This window comes from Vigna radiata, chromosome 9 (assembly GCF_000741045.1).
Source record: "Vigna radiata var. radiata cultivar VC1973A chromosome 9, Vradiata_ver6, whole genome shotgun sequence".
In the NCBI taxonomy this organism is placed as follows: Eukaryota; Viridiplantae; Streptophyta; class Magnoliopsida; order Fabales; family Fabaceae; genus Vigna; species Vigna radiata.
Genome location: NC_028359.1, coordinates 9362184 through 9380336, shown reverse-complemented (window position 1 = coordinate 9380336; position 18153 = coordinate 9362184). Strand labels below are relative to the sequence as shown.

The following is an 18153-nucleotide window of genomic DNA, read 5'->3' as shown; positions in this document are numbered from 1 at the left end:
ATTATATTCCTACTCAGTTTCTCTTCTCATCATGGTACATGGTACTAGAACAGTACCATCCTCCATGACTTGTTTTGTCACTATTCTTTTTGACAGAAAATGTAGAGCAATTAAAAAGTAACCCTCTGTTCAATCCGTTCACTTAATCTATTTCATCTTGGTTTGTGTAGAAAAGACTCTCACATTTTGGTGTTCTCTATGAATTCAATGTATTTTCTCTCCTCTGTATCCCTCTCTCCTTCTTTCTTCTCATGTGGATACAACTTTTTCATTCTCTCTTTTTACTTCCTTCTTTATCCATGGAATGTCTTTAATTTTTTAAATTACCATGCCTGTGTTGCTGCTATTTATAACTTAACCTGAATGCTAGATGGTCAACTTTTTTTATTTGTACTTTTAAATTTCTGACTCTCTGTATTTTGTTGGGTAGAGGGAGGAAAGTATGCAAGACAGAAAACCAACACCTGACAAATATAAACTGCAAAGAAAACTATTTTAAAGCTAATGTATGCAAAGCTGCACTTGAAACCCTCCCAAAGATTTTTCGTTGACACCTGCCTAATATTTTGTGAGCATTTTCTTGAAAATCTCTTCTAATCTGTCCTGTCTCAAAATAGCAACATTGTAAACCAAAAGGCTTTTCATAAACCACTTTGTTAAGTTGTGAGCTTTAAACTTAACTCAATCTTACAAAACTGGCTAGTAAGGTGATGTTTGCATCCACTTATATACTTTATATTAGTCTTATTACTAGTTGATGTGAGACTTTTAACACAATCCCCATGTCGAGGTATATACATATTGTGCGTGGGACTAGACATTAATGAGTGGTCTGATAGAGAGTGAAACAATATGTCCAACAAATAACAAATTTCGCTAGGATAAATTCTAAACCATGACTCTGATATAATATTAAGTAGTGAATTTTATGGCTAACTTAACCCTACAAAATTGATTTGTAAGGTGAGGTTTGCACGCACTTGTATATTCTAAACTAGCCTTATCACTAGTCAATATGAGACTTCCAACACACTTCTTGACAAAGTTTATTTACTTTTTGCTCTGTTACTGTCACACTTGTCTACATTGATTGGCTTTTTTGGAACTTATGTTTCTTTGTTTTTTTTTATCTACTTCTCTATTCTCCATGATTGTGTACTCTTCTCTCTTTCTGCTTCTAATACAATTTACTTTTTTTTTTAAATGAAGAAAAGGTTCATTTTGTTACCAACTGAGCTGGTTTTGTCATCTGTGTCTTGCAGCTAATAGGAGTTTCTGTGCCTGGTCTTGAGGCTGAATTTCAACCAGTTGTGAATTATTTATTACCTCATATTTTATCTCACAAACAGGATCCTCATGATATTCATCTCCAGGTGGATTACCTTGCTGCTAGTAACATGATTATGTAGTTTAGTTATTCTGTTATCATTCTTTCTTTTCTGATATTTCATAGTTTACAGTTGTTGCAAGATGTGACAAGTCGGTTGCTTGTATTTCTTCCACAATTAGAGGTAGACCCAAGCATTTTTACTTTCATGACTTTATTCACCATTCCTCCTGTTTTCTTTTTTGTTTGTCCATATTTTTGTTTAGGTCATTCAGCATTGTATGTAAAACTGCAGACAGAGCTTTCCAGCTTTCCAGATAATCCTGAATCTAACCTACGATTTCTTGCCATGCTTGCTGGTCCTCTTTATCCTATTCTTCATGTGGTAAATGAAAGGTTTGTTTGCTTTCTATATCTTTCCCACTGGACAATTATTTTTCTCTAATTGGAAATTATAATCTATAATACCTGTTTGATAAGAGAAAACATAATTTTAAACAATTTTTTTCTGTAAAACAAACTGACAAATTGTTATTTGTTAGATATTTCAAATGGTATGCTCTCATATTGAAGTGATACTTAAGTTGCATATTCTGCTTAGTCGGACACTGTAAATTTTACGAGTTTTCATCTTGAATACTGAGCCATTTGATGGGGGGCAAAGTGCTAAAAGTTCTAAAAATTATGTAGCGACATGCAAAAATAAAGGTGGATAAGAAACATAATAGAAAATATCATTTTTGGAATGAATGCGTTTGGGATGAAGTCGGAGTAGCATCAGTTGAGGGGAATGCAAAGACTTGCTTGGAAGTGGTTTGGTTGCACAAGAAGACATCCCATAAAGGCCATTAAGGGGATAAGAAAAGATAGTTTAATACTTCAAGTCAAATGGACAGAGCATGGACACCTAAAGTTTTGGAGGAAGCCTTTGAAAGAGGCTATGGTTAGAATGCTTTTATTGATAATGTGGTTTTTTATAGAATTCAATGCTGTTAATCGATCCTTGTAGCCTACTATACATATGGGATTTGCATTGTTGTTGTGCTTGTTTTTGAAAATAATTCATGTGGTTCTTGGTTGAAAAATGGTACAGATACCATTGCTAAACATAAACCCAATACGCATAAGTTACCTGAATTTCTCTAAGTACATATCTTTTTTCAATGTGTGCTAGTGCATGAATGGTCTATTTGTTATTCATAATTTATCTAGCAAAGATTTTGTTTAATTACAGGACAAATTCAAAACCTCCAGGCAATATCACTGATCTTGATGTCTCTAAAAGCAGTCAACTGTCACCGATACTAACAGTTTCCTCTAACTTTGAGGTACATTCCCATACGTCTATTGTTTGCTACACCATGGTTTTCCTTTCTTTGATTTTTACACAATAGGTTTGACTGTTTCCATAGTAAAAAATGAGAGAACGATCACCTTCATAGCTCCAGTTAACCCTGAAAGTAACTTCCTTTTAGGTCTCCGAAGGTCCAGATAACCTTCAAAGTCATTTTCCATTAGGTCTTGAAAGGTGCTAAAGTGACTTCATGACTCCCTGTTTATTTTGTATCTGATACTGGAATCTTGTATAATTAACCATCAGCACACATAGGATTTACATATCCTAAACTGTCCTATTACCTGCTTAATCTCCTTAAGTTTGACATTTGGTGATTTCTTACTATATATTTCTGCATGGGGAAGTGATTTTAAATGATATTTTCTTTGTTGATACAGATTTTTTTTTTAACTTTTTCCATTTTAATTTCTGAAATCCAATCAATATTTCGTGTCTTCTCTACATGCTTCATATTACTTACCCTCCCTGTATTTTTTATTAAGTGATGGTCATTCCACATGTATGACCCCTCTATCCATTAACCTTATTTCTTTTTTCTTGCAGCCAAGGAGATCACGCAGTACATCACCTTTAATTTTATCTCCATACCGTGCCATAGTTTTTAGGCCAGATGCAATTTTTGTGCTTCTGAGAAAGGCATATAAATATTCTGAACTGGGCTCTGTTTGTAGAATGGTATTTATCTCTCACCCATTTAGTTGTTTATCTATATATATGCTGTCAATAAAGTCTGCTCAACATCATCTAGAGTACTCTCGCTTGAGACATTATATTTTTTTCCTGTAAGAATAAGAATAATATCATGTGGACATTTCCTTTCATCTTTCTTATATATATATGTGTGTGTAATAACCATAATATGATTGTAATGTTATAAAAACAAATATTTATTATAAATTATCTACATCCAAATAATATTATTAAAATTGTATAAAAAACATTTTATTATATCCAAATAATAATTTATTACAGTAATATTGTCATTATTTATCTTAAGTAATACTGTGATTATTTATTCACAGTCAATATATAATTTTTATTTTTATGTTATTAAACTTTAAAGTACATATTAGGAATCATTCTATATATAAGAGTTCATTTCTTTATTCTTTATAACTTATGTATTAACTTTTTTTGTAATTATCGTAATAAAAAAATTATCTGAAATAAGTCTTTAAATAACTTTTAAGAAACAGAAATATTTATTTTTTCGTTTTAAAAGACTTTTTTATGTTTTAAATCTTTAAAAGAAAAATATTGATGTTATATTAATATACAGGTAAGTAAATAAATAATCTAATATTTGAAAATGAATTATTGAATTTTTCTTATTGAAATATATAATCTATATTCTATATTGTAATAAAATGTGTGCAATCTCTACTACAGTTTTCTCGCATTTTATCCACTTTTTTTGTTTTAATTTTTACTGTTAGAACACTCTGTTTTATGTTTTATCATCAAATATTATATTATCATACTACAACAACACCAAAAGAACAGGAATAATACTAAAATAATATTATATTATCCTATACTGTCTTAAAAATTTTTAAATTATTTATTTCTTATTGTAAACATGACATTTTTTTATACCTTGAACTAAATTATGAATTGTTTCATCCAAATATTGACTTAAATATTAATTTCATATATTAAATAAATCTCTGAATTACTTCGTTTCTTAATTTTTAAAACTTATGTGACATGTTTCAACTATTTGAATAATAACAAAATGTTAAATAAATGTCTTAGAATCTATGTTTGTACTTTAATTCTTTTTCATAAGTTATAATATTTAATTTTTAATAAATTAATAATATGAATAATATCAATCTAACTAGTATCATAATTAATAAATTTTGCATAATTCATATTATAAAAATAAATTACATTAACCTAATTAATAATAAGTGAAATTTAAATAGTTAATGTAAAAATAAGAAATTTACTGCACAATGCATGGATACATGATCTAGTTCAAATGCTCTTGTTCTTTTGAGCAGAAAGGGGAATATCTATGTTTTTCTTTTATCTGTGTTCAATCCATTGCTGCTAATGTGTCCTTCTGGCATATACTGACCTTTATTTCAGGCATCTAAAATTATGCTCAAGCTCATAAATCCTGATACTGATCATGATATATCAAACCCTCTGGACGAAGTAACTTCTCTTTTGGAAGATAAATTAAATTTGGAACTGTCTAGTCCTTTAACTTTAGTTGATTACTCAAACCTGTTTGGAGACGAATTCCGTATGCAAGATGAGCAGTGGGATTGCAGCTATCTTAATGTATTAGATATGGCGGTGGTAGAGGAAGGGATCCTACATGTCCTTTATTCTTGTGCATCACAGGTTTCTTTCAATAAATGATTATATTATTCCTTGGTGTTGATTATGCTGTCATAATTTGCACTAGTTTGTGTACATTGTTTAACACTGCAGTTTACAGCCTGTTCTTTGCAGCAAGTTGGCAGAGAGATCCTCGGACTTTTGGGCTGCACTACCACTTATACAAGCTCTGCTGCCAGGTTAAGTGTTTCGAATGAATTGTGCTTGGTTTTGGTAGCAGATTCCCGGCACAATGAAGCCATAACAATACTGAATTTTGGAATGGAAATCTTGCCATGAGCTTTTTCCCTATTTGAGGAAAGGAAATTTAAGTTTGACTTAGTTGCACTTTTTCCTTTCCAACAAATGATATTAGGCCTTGCAGCTTTCCCTGACATGCTGCCCCAATTTGTTCTAGTCATAGCATGCCCATGTGCTGTCACTTCCACTGGTGTCAATGTCTAGCTGTGTCAAATCTCCGGTCATGCTCTAGCCATGTTAATCACCAGCTGTTATTAGAGAGTTCATTGGTCCTTGTCTGATTTGATCCATAGTTATCAATCATGCAGAATAGTATCACAAATGTGGTGGATGAGGTGCTTTTCAGATGAGTTGCTGATTCGTCGTGTCTTGTCATTTTCTAATTTTCCGGGTTGTAGACCACCTTGCAACATCTTCCTTTTTCTTCAGTCTGGTCAACCTCTCTCTCGGCTTGTGTTTTGCAACTTTTGGCTAGGAAAAATGGTTGAGTGAGAAGGCCGTAACTGATTTTTCTATGGAGGCTTCCTAACAGATTTGCAAATTGCATAGGAAAGGGATAGCTTTGTTCCATTGATAATTCCCTTTTTTGTGTTGCTTTATTTATACTTTTTTTGAAAATGGAGTTTCTTATATCCCTCAAATTCTATATACACTATTTGCTTAATGAATTTATTCCTTTATTAAAACAATTTGTAAAAAAGAATAGTTAGCATAGAGTAATATCATGGTAATTTAGGAAACTGGTAAAATGTGGACAGGGAGTGGGGAGCCCTAGAATATTGTTTGTCTATCGAAAAACTGGTATATCCCTTCTAAACTGTAAATTATATTCCCTGTTTTATAATTCAATATATGTCAATAACAATTTCTGTTGTTTCATATTTTGATTTCAAAGGTATCATTTAAGAGGTAGATTATCATCCTTAATTAAATTAGTTCTTAGCATAGATGAAACTTGCGTTTTCCTAAATTATTGTTCAGGAACATAAACTTTCAGTTGTTTTAAATTCTGACACAGAAATCAAATTGTTTTAGATTGTATAATATATATTTTTTTGTCATAGTTGTTACGATTGCTTTTGTAGAACTGCTTTGTTCAATATTTGGCTTCTGCTTCGCTTTTGTAGCTCTGCGCCCATGGGTGAGCAATTCTTTTGATGTTGTTGATGATACATTTTCTCAGTGGAAACAACCTATTGTTCAACAGGCTTTATCTCAGGTTATATTCCTAAGGCATTTATAGACCCAACTGGCAAGATGTTTAAATTGTGTACTCTGTAGCATCTTATTCTTTTCTTCTCTTGATTATGTGTATTATATTTGCAGATTGTTGCTACAGCAACATCAGCCACGTATCGTACGCTTGTTCATGCTTGTGCTGGTTATCTGACATCGTACTCACCGTCTCATGTTAGTCAACCAATTATTTCTCAATATTAAACTAAAATCTTTTTTTTTCATGCATAGTATGTGTCCGTCTGCTTGATTTTGAGCTGTATAAATTGCATTTATCCTTTTTCAACTATTTTCTTTTCTATTCTCTTTATTTTGAGGTAGAAACAGTTTACTCTAGGTTGGATTAAGTTTTCTATTGATAAAAGAAAAAAAAAATCTGCAAGATGAATTAAATAACAGAGAACAGAACCTACAAAGAAAAAGTAAATATGGTAAAACCAAAAGATGCACAATCCCTTAATGTAATTAGCTTCTGTTTCAATGAAATGCTTTTAAAACCATCAAACCTGCATTTGCCAAAATGTCCAAGATATATATTTCACTGCAAGACAGCAGCAGGACACCTTTAGGACAAAGTATGGAAGAGATTGAAATACTCAATACAGCCATCCATGTATGTAAACAATACTCATCCTTGCTAGATCTCGGGCTTAGATGTTTGACAGATTTGATTGTGTCGAATGGGAGAAGACTCTTGTGAGAAGAAAAGAGAAGTTCTGGTTGGAGAAAAATATAAAACTTAAAAGAGCTTAAAAAAGAAGGGATGTTGATGGTGTGAAAAATAAACATACCAAATAATAATCTTAGGAAATAAACTTTAAGTCTATTTCAAATTCACAAAACAGGTTTATAAGATGAGATCTACACTTATACACTACAATGAGATCTACACTTATACACTACAATCTGGTCTTATTTTTAGTTATTGTGTGATCTTTAAGGATGTGTTTGGATTAGGGAGATGATTTAAAGAGACTGAGTGAATGGATTTAAATGAATGAAAAGCGGATTGTGGTGTTGTTTGGATTAAGGGAAAGATGGTATGATTTAAGTGGATTTGAGATGAAAGTTTGTGTATGATATGATGAGTATAATAAATTTAAAAAATATTTTAATAGATAAAATTAGATGATTACCATTTTACTTCTTAAAATAAATATGATATAAATTTAAATATAAATATTATTTTTCTTGTTATTTTTATTATTATTTTATTATTATTATTATTATTTATTATTATTATTATTATTATTATTATTATTATTATTATTATTATTATTCACCACCAGCTTGCTTCTTCATCTTCCTTGTAATGGTCCTTCTCCAGCAACACAAAAAACAAGCATATACCAGCCATACAAAAATATTATTATTCTTATTTATTGTTTGAATCGATTCTTCAATTTGGGAATCGATTCTTTAATTTGAGAATCAATTCTTTGCAACAAATGAATCTCCCGCAGCTCTTGTAAACAGCTGTAAAATGCAAAAGAGTTGAAAAAAAGGGCCATATGGTAATTCCAGTATTTATCTGCACAAATCTTCTCATTTTTTAAAGATGGAAATCCAGCACTCTCCCTCGAATCCGCACATTCATTTTCTTGCAAATCTGCTGAAACAAAACGGAAGGATCACCCACTTTCACTTGTTCATCAACAATAAATCTGTTGAAACAAACAGAAGCTAAAAAACCAGATGAATTTTACATTCACTTGTATATAGTAATTTGGTGATATCTTTAGTTGATATGATATCTCTAACACACCCTATTTTGACGATTACCATCTTAAATGTGTGAATTTTAAGCTTAAATTAGTTTTACAAAACTGACTTTTAAGATGAGGTTTATATCCTAGTATGTACTATAACTTGATCATAACTCTAGTAGATATGAGTTCTCCAACAGCCATGAGGGATAGACGATTGGAAGGTCACACCCATGGCAAAGAGAAACTACAAAGCACGAGTATGGCAAACTTGAAGAATGCCCACTGGATATGAAGAAAAAGGACCAGATTAATTAAAAAGGACAAGTTATTGAATAGTTGACTTGAAATTTATGATTTGAAAATTTGTGCTGTTGCAACTCTGTTTTGTATAAACTTTTGCTAGTATAAATTATCAAATGGATGAAAGTTCTTGCACATCCATGGTGTTATCAACAAGTTTACAATGTAGATAAACCAACGTCTCAGAAGGTTCTATTGAAATAATATTCTGTTCTGGGTCATCCACTGATTGGATCTTTTCTTTCATGAAGGCTAGGGCTGCTTGTGTACTGATTGATCTGTGTTCTGGTGTGCTAGCACCATGGATGACTCAGGTGATTGCAAAGGTACCATTGAACCTTCTAATTTGATTCCTGTGGTATTTTCAGCTATATTTTTGTCAGTCCTTTATTTTGATCCAATTTTATCTTCATTGTTACTGTTGTAAATAGCATATTATTATGATAAAAATTGTTGAAATGTAATGTTTATTATTATTATGACCCAACTATTAGGTTAGGGTTTAAGAAAGTGCCTTGACTTTTTGTACTCTGCTTCTTTGTACTCTATAAGTATAGTAGTAAAATTGTAACAGTGTAATATGTTTTACTTCATTCAAGTTCAAGTAAAATATTCTCAAATCTTCATAGTAATTAGAAAAAATATCTTCATATTCTTCTCATTCATTTCAACATATTTTTATTTCCTTATTTTAAAGGTTTTTTTATTATTACGAATAGAGATTATGAGAATTTAATTTGTGTGATTGTTATCAATTAAAATATTTCTTTATTTTTTCACATAGTTCAAGTATTGCCACTATTATAATACAAAAAACTGGTGTTTAAGTTTGGTCTGTCCTTGTCATTTTTAAACTTCGGGTTCTGGTTCTTGCTCACAATCAGCATGTCTATTCTTACATTAGTGCTAATTTTTCTTTATGTAATACATTGTTCGGCCATTTTGGTTAATGTGAGTGTTATTGATTATTGAGCTATTTTTTTCTGACCAGCTTAAATAGTGCTGCAAGAAGTTATAATGTTAATTCTTTTACAGCTATGTTTTATGTTCACTGTCTATGGACGTCTTTTTGCTCAGGTTGATCTCGCATTGGAGCTTTTGGAGGATCTTTTGGGTATAATCCAGGTATGATGTAGTTCTTGCTTTCTTAACGTATTTCACAGTCACTAAACCTTGTCTCCATGCACACGACCTTTTCAATTGTGTTAAATGATTTTAGGTTGCAATGCTAGAAAGTGTGTTCAATACTCCATCATTCTCTGGCTTTCTGTTATGGTTCCAAATTAAGAAATTGTCATGTCTGTCAGGATGCTCACAATTCACTTGTTCGTGCTCGTGCTGCCTTGAAATATATAGTGCTAGCTTTGTCGGGGCACATGGATGACATACTAGGAAAATATAAGGTACTTGCTGGATGAGAATAAGAATTATTCTCTTTTTCCCTCCTTATCATCTTATTGATATTGTGCTTTAGCTAATAGATCAGTAGTTTCAATTCCAAATTAATGTGCTATATATATATATATATATATATATATATATATATATATGAAGAGGCACAATCTATAAATAAAAGATAAAATTGTCTAATTAAAAATGGCACAAAAAATAGCTACAAAAGGTGAATCCCTGTTATATAATGGTATAGTTTATTTGTTAAAGGATAAAATTGTCCAATTAAAACATGACACTAAACATGGTTACAAAAGGGTGTATCCCCTTTATATTATGATGATGCTATAGATTTGTTAAAGGATATATTTGTCTAATTAAAAGATAACACTAAAAGTAGTTACATAAAGGTGTATCCTCTTCTTATAATAGTGTACATAAGGAAAAGTGGTTATGTTGTCTTAACTAAGCTATTGAATATAGTGAAAAACCTAGATGGGAATAATCTCCCTTGTGTAGAAAGTACACATAAGGTAATGTATTTATAATAAAGAAAATTTAGACTAAGTCCAAAATACAAATAAAAAATAATAATAAAGTAACTAAAGAATAAAGATAAAGATAAGATATCTAAGTATTTAATAATCTAATATATCTAACACTCTCTCTCAAACTGGTGCATACAAATCATATATACCAAACTTGCTACAACTATAATCAATTCTCAGTTTAAGTAAACACTTAGTGAAAATATATGCTAATTGATCCCTTGAGTTAATGAACTTAGTCTTGATGTCTCCATATACAATTTTCTTTCAAATGAAATGACAATCAATCTCAATGTGTTTGGTCTTTTCATGAAAAGTAGGATTAGAACTAATCTAAATAGCAGTTTGATTGTCTGTGTCATTTGATTGACATCTCCAAATTGTAACTCTCTAAGCATTTGACGACATACCAACCCAAAAGACTTCCCCTGCACAACAAATCCTTGAGGTTGCTCCATATAAATCTCTTCTTGCAAATCTCTATTGAAGAATGCATTTTTGACATCCAATTGATAAAGAGGCCATACTTGAAGGACAACCATGACTATAAAAAAAACGAACAAAAGTCATCTTTGCCATTGGAGAAAAAGTATTACCATAATCCAACCCAAATATTTAACCTTTAGCCATAAGACGAGCTTTGAGGTGGTTAGTAGTACTGTCAGGACCAACTTTGATAGCAAAAACCCATCTGCAACCAACAATAGACTTCCCTGGAGGTAATGTGACAAGCTCCTAAGTTCCACTATTCTGAAGAGCACTTAGTTCATCTTGCAAGGCCTGATGCCAACTATGATGGGCTAAGACATCATTGATAGATTTTTAAATGGTCACAAAAGAAATAAAAGAAAGACAAGTGTAAAAAGGTGAAGATAATCTATGATAACTCAATATATTGTGGAGAGGGATTACGGGTATAATGTATACACTTTCGGAGGACAATTGGAAGGTCAAACTCAGTTGTTGGAGCTGGAGGAGACAAGTAGTTGGTACTTGAATTGAGTCACACTGTGGTTGTTGAGAACAACATTTGCAATTATAAACCTGAAGTAGTGGTGGTGGAGAAGAATCTGACAGTGGACAAGACACAACTGGAGGACCGCAAATAATGGGAATATTGACTGTATTAGGAATATTCACCACTATATTAGATGAAGTCAAATAAGAAGAAGAAGAATAGGATACCGGAGGAGAGGACTTAATGGGTTAGAATAGACGGTGGAGATTATGATAGGAGGAATGAAGGTGGAGTCTGCCGCAATACGGTGGGACTTGCAATAGATAATGAGGGTACTCTGAACGTAGATGAACCACAACGACGACAATCCGACGACAACTCTGTTAATGAGTATCAGTGGTGGGGAGAGGAGGAAGACAGAGGAAGAGGGGTCTCGGGAATTGACCAGAGGGGCAAAAACAGTGGTGGAAACAGGTGGAGCTACCCGTCTTCGAGGGAATCGATCCGCTGAACTGGATCAATCACACAAATATTTTTCGAGCTTCAAGGAGTAGCGGAGGAGGAGGAAGTGCGACTCGTGTACATAAGCATCGAGGGCAGCGTGGGTTATTGGTTTAGAGCTTGGAAGGAGAAAGCCAAGAATCATTCTTGGGATGGTTTGAAACAAGCCCTGGTGATAAGGTTTGGAACCTACGTTGAGCGTTTTGCGCCATCCAAACAGAAGGGGACGATGGATGAGTCTGTACAAGACCTCAAGATCTTGGCGGGTCGCGGGTCAGAAGACAAGTCATTTGGGGGATGAACGCAAGGAGCAGTTACCGAAGCGGTCAGAGGCCAATTGCCATAATTCGGGACGATCGTTCGATCCAGACCATCAGTGGCCAGGAAAGAATCGAGGGACGGTTATTTTGGGGAAGGATGAAGAGGTGGAGACTGAGGAAGCTGAGACCGAAGTAGACTGGAAGCAGACGGAGTTGTCCACTCTCTCGGCTGGAGGCCCTATTCAACCTAAAGTGATGAAGTTGCATGGGTCGATAGGAGACCGAATGGTGTTGACCAATATAGGACAAAACCGAACGGGATTGACTAGTAAAGGTCACAAAAGAACAATATTGAATAGTATAGGTCAAAACATGAACGATATTGGGGGCTATAGGAGGGAAATAGGAAGAAAGTAAGATAGTGGAGGAGAAGTTGCCACCTCCTAAGCCGCCAGACTTGAAGTGGCAAGTAGTAGTCAGCGGGTTCTCTCCCTATGCTAAGACCACAACACAATGCAACGGGCTCAAGTTTCATTGTTCCAACCTTGAGGACAAGGTTGTTTTGCAATGGTGTGTAATGATAGGATACAGGGGGAGAGGACTTAATGGGTTAGAATAGAAGGTGGAGGAATTTCCATAAATAAGACCCGGTTATGGGTCAGGTGGGTATTGAGTGTTTTTTTGTGTAAAGTCAGGACTTAATCCTCTAAAGAGAGGTTATGCTCTTAAGGAGGGAGGCTATGCTCCCAAACCCATTCTTGTAAAGAGTACTTTCACAGTGAATAATGGACAAATCTCATTCTTTCTTTACTGTTTTCTATCTACTGTTACTGTTCTTGTTAGGTTCCAAACTCATACCTAACAGAATTATATTTAAAGTAAAAAAAAGACTTATTAAAGGTGGCATCTATACAAACAAATTAGCATATAAGAGAAGGAGAAAAACCCTTGTATCCTTTTTCTGGTCTAATAATAACTTATCAATACTAGGATTAAAATTATGAACAAAACATGCAGGTTCAAAAACTTTTAGAGGTAAGGGATGAAGAAGCTCATGAGAAAATAAAATAGAATGAGGTATTTTATTATCTAAAACCGAAGACAACATGTGATTAATTAGATCATATGTAGTAAGAATAACATCATGCCAAAAATTATTGAGGAACCTCACCATGAATTAAAAGAGTATGAGTTGAAGATAAAAAATAAAGATAAAATATCTATCTAAGATATTTAATAATCTAATATATCTAACAACCACCATTGAGTGTGAGTTTTGTATTGAGTTAGGTTGGTCCAGCCAGCTGATAAGGTGTCGCTGGCAGCACTGTTTCTGTTCCTTGTAGTGCAATCAGTTAGTTCAGTGAGCTAACATGTTTGTGGTTGCTGGCTGTAACTGTTTCTGTTCATTGTAGATCAAGCTTCCTGTAGCTATATAATATTTGTTGTAACAGAATTCTAAATGGAATGAAAAATCAAATTTTCTTTCTTCAGTTCTGTCTCTCTTCTCTGTAAACTCCAACAGAGAGTTGTAAGTAGTATAAACATCTCATTGGCCAATAACTTTTGTCTTTTAGAATTTCATTATCTTTACTTTTTTTCCTTATTGATTTGCTGGTGATGAAATGGTGAATGATTTAGTGCTTTATCTGTGAAGTTGTTGCTTTTCATTTTTCCTGACAAACAAAAAAGACCCAACTAATGTCAAAACTATTTAATGTCTCTCCAGGAAGTTAAACACAAAATCCTCTTTCTTGTTGAGATGCTGGATCCTTTTCTTGATCCTGCAATAGCTGTGTCAAAAAGCAAAATAGCATTTGGAGATTTAGCTTCCTCATTTCCAGAAAAGCAAGAACAGAATTGTACAATTGCTCTAAATATCATCCGTACTGCTGTACGAAAGCCAGCTGTGCTGCCTTCGTTGGAATCAGAATGGAGGAATGGATCTGTGGCTCCTAGGTATGGCGTCACTTCATGTCTTTGCTGTACTGTACTGTAGAAAATATAGTTGATATTTTGGATAGAAAATTTATCTTGTGGCTTATCTTTTATATATTTACATGGAAGATAAACCAAAAGTAAATATTTTATTATTTGTAGCTTATTCCCATTCATAAACAATAGCTTTTTACATGTATATAAATGGGTAAACATGTTGCAACAAAGAATTAGGATTAAACTTCTTTTAAGACTTTTATATGTATATGTATGTATATGTGTACATCAGGTAGATAGAGAAATATTAGATAAAAATTTTCAATGCCCAGATAAAATGCATGTGGATCTCTTTATGAATATGATAGTTCTTTTTAATGACTAAAAACTAACAAGACAAATTAATTGTCCATTCCATTAATGTACCAAGTTTAATAATAATAAATTCTTAGAAACTAAGCAGATTTCTTTAGTTTTACACATTTACTTTATATCTGCAGTGTGCTTCTATCAATATTGGAACCGCACATGTTTTTGCCACCTGATGTTGACCTTTGCAAGTCAGTTTTACGACCAACTGACCATGAAACTGCATCTATTTCACCTCTTTCCTCTGGCATTAATGGTGGAGGTACTTTTTCTAAGTCAATTGGTCAAGATGATTCTGATGGAAAAACAGATGTTTCAGAAACAGCAGGAAAATCTGATTCTGCTGAAGATCGTAGTCTACTTTTTTCCCCACCCGAACTGCAGAGTATGACCTTGACAAATTTCTCTAATGTTCCTAAGCAAAATAGCTCTATTTCTAGCATTGGTGATATGAACTTGGAATCGAAAAACATGGCTGAGAAACATTCCACCGATCATTTTCTTAATAATATCTTGGATGCTGGCCTTGGTTTTGAATACTTCAACGTGCAGGCAGATTATTTCCAACTTCTGAACTATAATGATTCTGAACTTCGTGCTTCTGAGTTTAGACGCCTGGCTTTAGATTTGCATTCTCAGAGTGATGTCACTATTGAAAGCCATGATGCTGCAATTGATGCTCTGTTGTTAGCTGCCGAATGTCATGTAAATCCTTATTTTATTTCTTCTATTGGAGCCTCTTCAAAACTTACTGACTTGTTGAACATCAATGAATTTAAAACAGCGCATCCTCGTGATAAAGCTAAAGTGAAAAGAACTTCTGGAAAGAATAAACCTAATCTAGACACTATTGCACATATAGAGAGAAAAAGAGATAAACTTGTTTTTGAGATACTGCTTGAGGCAGCTGAATTGGACAGGAAATATAACGTAAGAGTATCTGGTGGAGAAATTGGTCCTTATTCTGCTGAAGGTTTTGATGAACAGATTATAAAACTGTCTCCCCTAGATGTACAATATGCTGATGCTCTAACCTTAGTTCGGCAAAACCAAGCCCTACTATGTAATTTTTTGATCCAACGGTTGCAGGGAGACCAAATCTCAATGCATGAAATTCTCCTGCAGAGTCTTGTGTACTTTTTGCACACTGGCACTAAATTATATTGTCCTCCAGAACATGTGATTGATATCATTATAAAATATACTGAAGACTTGAACAGGCTGCTGGCATCTTTTCATCACCAGCTGAAAGAAAGTAGTTTGAATTTAACACAGGAAAGAATGAAAGGGGTAGAGCGACGTTGGTTACTGCTACAGAGATTGGTAATCGCAGCAAGTGGTGGAGGTGAAGAGCATCATTTTGGAAATAATATACAAAATAATTACTTGTGTGGAAATTTAATTCCTTCTTCAGCATGGATGAAGAGAATTTCTCATTTTTCTGGTTCTTTATACCCTTTGGTTAGATTTCTTGGTTGGATGGCAATATCTCGTAATGCAAAACAGTATTTGAAAGACCACATTTTCCTTGCATTTGATCTGTCTCAGCTGACATCTTTACTATCCATTTTTGCTGATGACCTAGCTGTTGTTGATGATGTTGTCAGTAAAAAGTATGAAGAGCTAAAAGTTGAAGATTCACAGGTTGAAAACAGTTCTGCTAAAACAGAGTTTGAACGAGGTAATCAATGTGATGAGGAACGATCCTTTTGTGCAATATATCCGGAGCTCTGGAAGTTCTTTCCTAATATGAAAAGGAAATTCAAATCTTTTGGAGAAGCCATTTTAGAAGCTGTTGGTTTGCAGCTGAGATCTGTTCCTTCCACTCTGGTGCCTGATGTTTTGTGTTGGTTTTCAGAGTTGTGTTTGTGGCCATTTTCTTTTGCTTCTTCAATTGGAAGTGATCATTTAAAAGGTTATAATGCTAAGAATGCCAGAGCCATAATCCTTTATATACTTGAAGCTATTATAGTTGAACACATGGAAGCTATGGTTCCAGAGGCTCCCAAGCTAGTTCAAGTGCTTGTGTCACTCTCAAGTTCTACGTACTGTGATGTGTCATTTCTTGATTCTGTTTTGCGTTTGTTGAAACCTATCCTTTCTTATTCTTTGTCCAAGATTTCTCATGATGAAAATTTATTGGATGGTGATTCTTGTCTGAATTTTGAGGAATTGTGCTTTAACACTCTTCTCATGAAAATAAAACAAAAGAGTGAGGTCGAGCACAATTCTGAAGATAAAGGATACAATACAGCACTGGCTATTTTTATTTTGGCATCAATCTTTCCTGATTTATCTCTTCGATATAGGAGGGAGTTTTTGCAGTCTTTATTAAATCTGGCAAACTTTACAGCTTTTGCCCCAACAACTTCTTTCTTTGATTATCTCAGTGCATTTCAATGTGTTATGGATAATTGCAAATTACTATTAGTGAATAACTTAAAAGAATTGGGTGTGGTTCCTCTTCAGCTATCCCCCTATCCTCATTCAAATGGTGATGGACTTTCTGAAGATAACTTAAAACCAAATTCATGGTTTCTTAGTGATGTCTGTCTCATTGTTTATGAGAGTGATGTTCATAATGTAGATAGTAACAACTCTATTGCTGATGTTGGTCATTGTGAAATACCTTCTGATTATTTAGAAGGATTTTGTAAGGACATAGAGGGTCTCATTTCAAACTTTAATCCAGCTATTGAGCGCTGTTGGAATCTTCATCCTCAAATAAGTAGAAAAGTATCAATAGCATCAGCCGAATGCTATGTCTTTTCAAAATGTTTGACATCAGTTTCTCAAAAGTTTCATAAAGCTGAAGATGATCAAAATTCTTCAATCGAGTCATCTGACATGTTCACACTTCATTGGAGAATTGGTCTTCAAGGCCTTTGTGAATTGGCTGTTATGCTTCAAGAAAGCAGTTGCTGGGAAGTTTCTTGCTTGATGCTTGATTGTTTACTTGGAGTGCCATATAGCTTTTGCCTGGATGGTGTGGTAGGCATCATCTGTTCCACAATAAAAAATGTTTCTTGCTGTGCGCCAAAAATCTCTTGGCGTGTGCAGAGTGATAAGTGGTTAACTTCTTTAATTGCTAGAGGCATCTATAACATTCAAGAAAGTGAAGTTCCTCTTATTGACCTATTTTGTACACTGCTGGTCCATGCCGAACCTGAGCAACGTTTTATAGCAGTTAAGCATTTGGGAATACTTCTTGGCCAGTGTACAAACGGAGAAAGAGCTGTGATGAACTCTAAAATTTGCTCTGACTTCATTCCAAATAAGTTAGTTTTATCCATTCCTGATTATGTTTTATCTCGTCTGGTTTCTAGTACTTGGGATGAAGTTGTTGTACTGGCCTCATCTGATATGTCAGTACATTTAAGGGTTCATGCGATGGCTCTTCTTTCAAATTACATTCCATTTGCTGAGCGCCATCACTTGCAATCTTTTCTTGTGGCAGCTGATGGCATATGTTGTTTGTGTAATGCACAACCATCTCAAGATGGTCCTTTCTTGCAACTTTCATTAACACTTATTGCTTATGCCTGCTTGTACTCACCAGCTGAAGATATTTCTTTGATTCCTCAAAATTTATGGGAAAATATTGAAACTTTGGGGTCTACAAAACATGGTATTGATCTTTATCCTTGCTGTCTGTATGAAATGACGTAC

At 33.7% G+C, this 18153-nt stretch overlaps 1 protein-coding gene across 4 annotated transcripts in view; it reads left to right on the top strand.

Annotated features, from left to right (window-relative positions):
* The window catches only part of LOC106774021, a 28557-nt gene that overhangs the window by 3553 nt on the left and 6851 nt on the right, over positions 1-18153 (top strand). For 3 of the 4 annotated variants that reach the window (XR_001376704.2, XM_014660820.2, XM_014660818.2), the window contains exons 4-17: positions 1263-1373; positions 1461-1511; positions 1623-1723; positions 2562-2655; positions 3228-3359; positions 4779-5039; positions 5137-5215; positions 6404-6495; positions 6603-6686; positions 8773-8847; positions 9599-9646; positions 9829-9924; positions 13910-14139; positions 14616-18112. Coding sequence is in view for 3 of the 4 variants with exons in the window: in XM_014660820.2 (XP_014516306.1) it covers positions 1263-1373; positions 1461-1511; positions 1623-1723; positions 2562-2655; positions 3228-3359; positions 4779-5039; positions 5137-5215; positions 6404-6495; positions 6603-6686; positions 8773-8847; positions 9599-9646; positions 9829-9924; positions 13910-14139; positions 14616-18112 (4951 nt within the window). In the remaining variant the exon portion in view is untranslated. Of the gene's footprint in view, positions 1-1259; positions 1374-1460; positions 1512-1593; positions 1724-2561; positions 2656-3227; positions 3360-4778; positions 5040-5136; positions 5216-6403; positions 6496-6602; positions 6687-8772; positions 8848-9598; positions 9647-9828; positions 9925-13909; positions 14140-14615; positions 18113-18153 lie in introns of those variants that run through there. The other variant, XM_022785960.1, reaches the window with a different exon arrangement.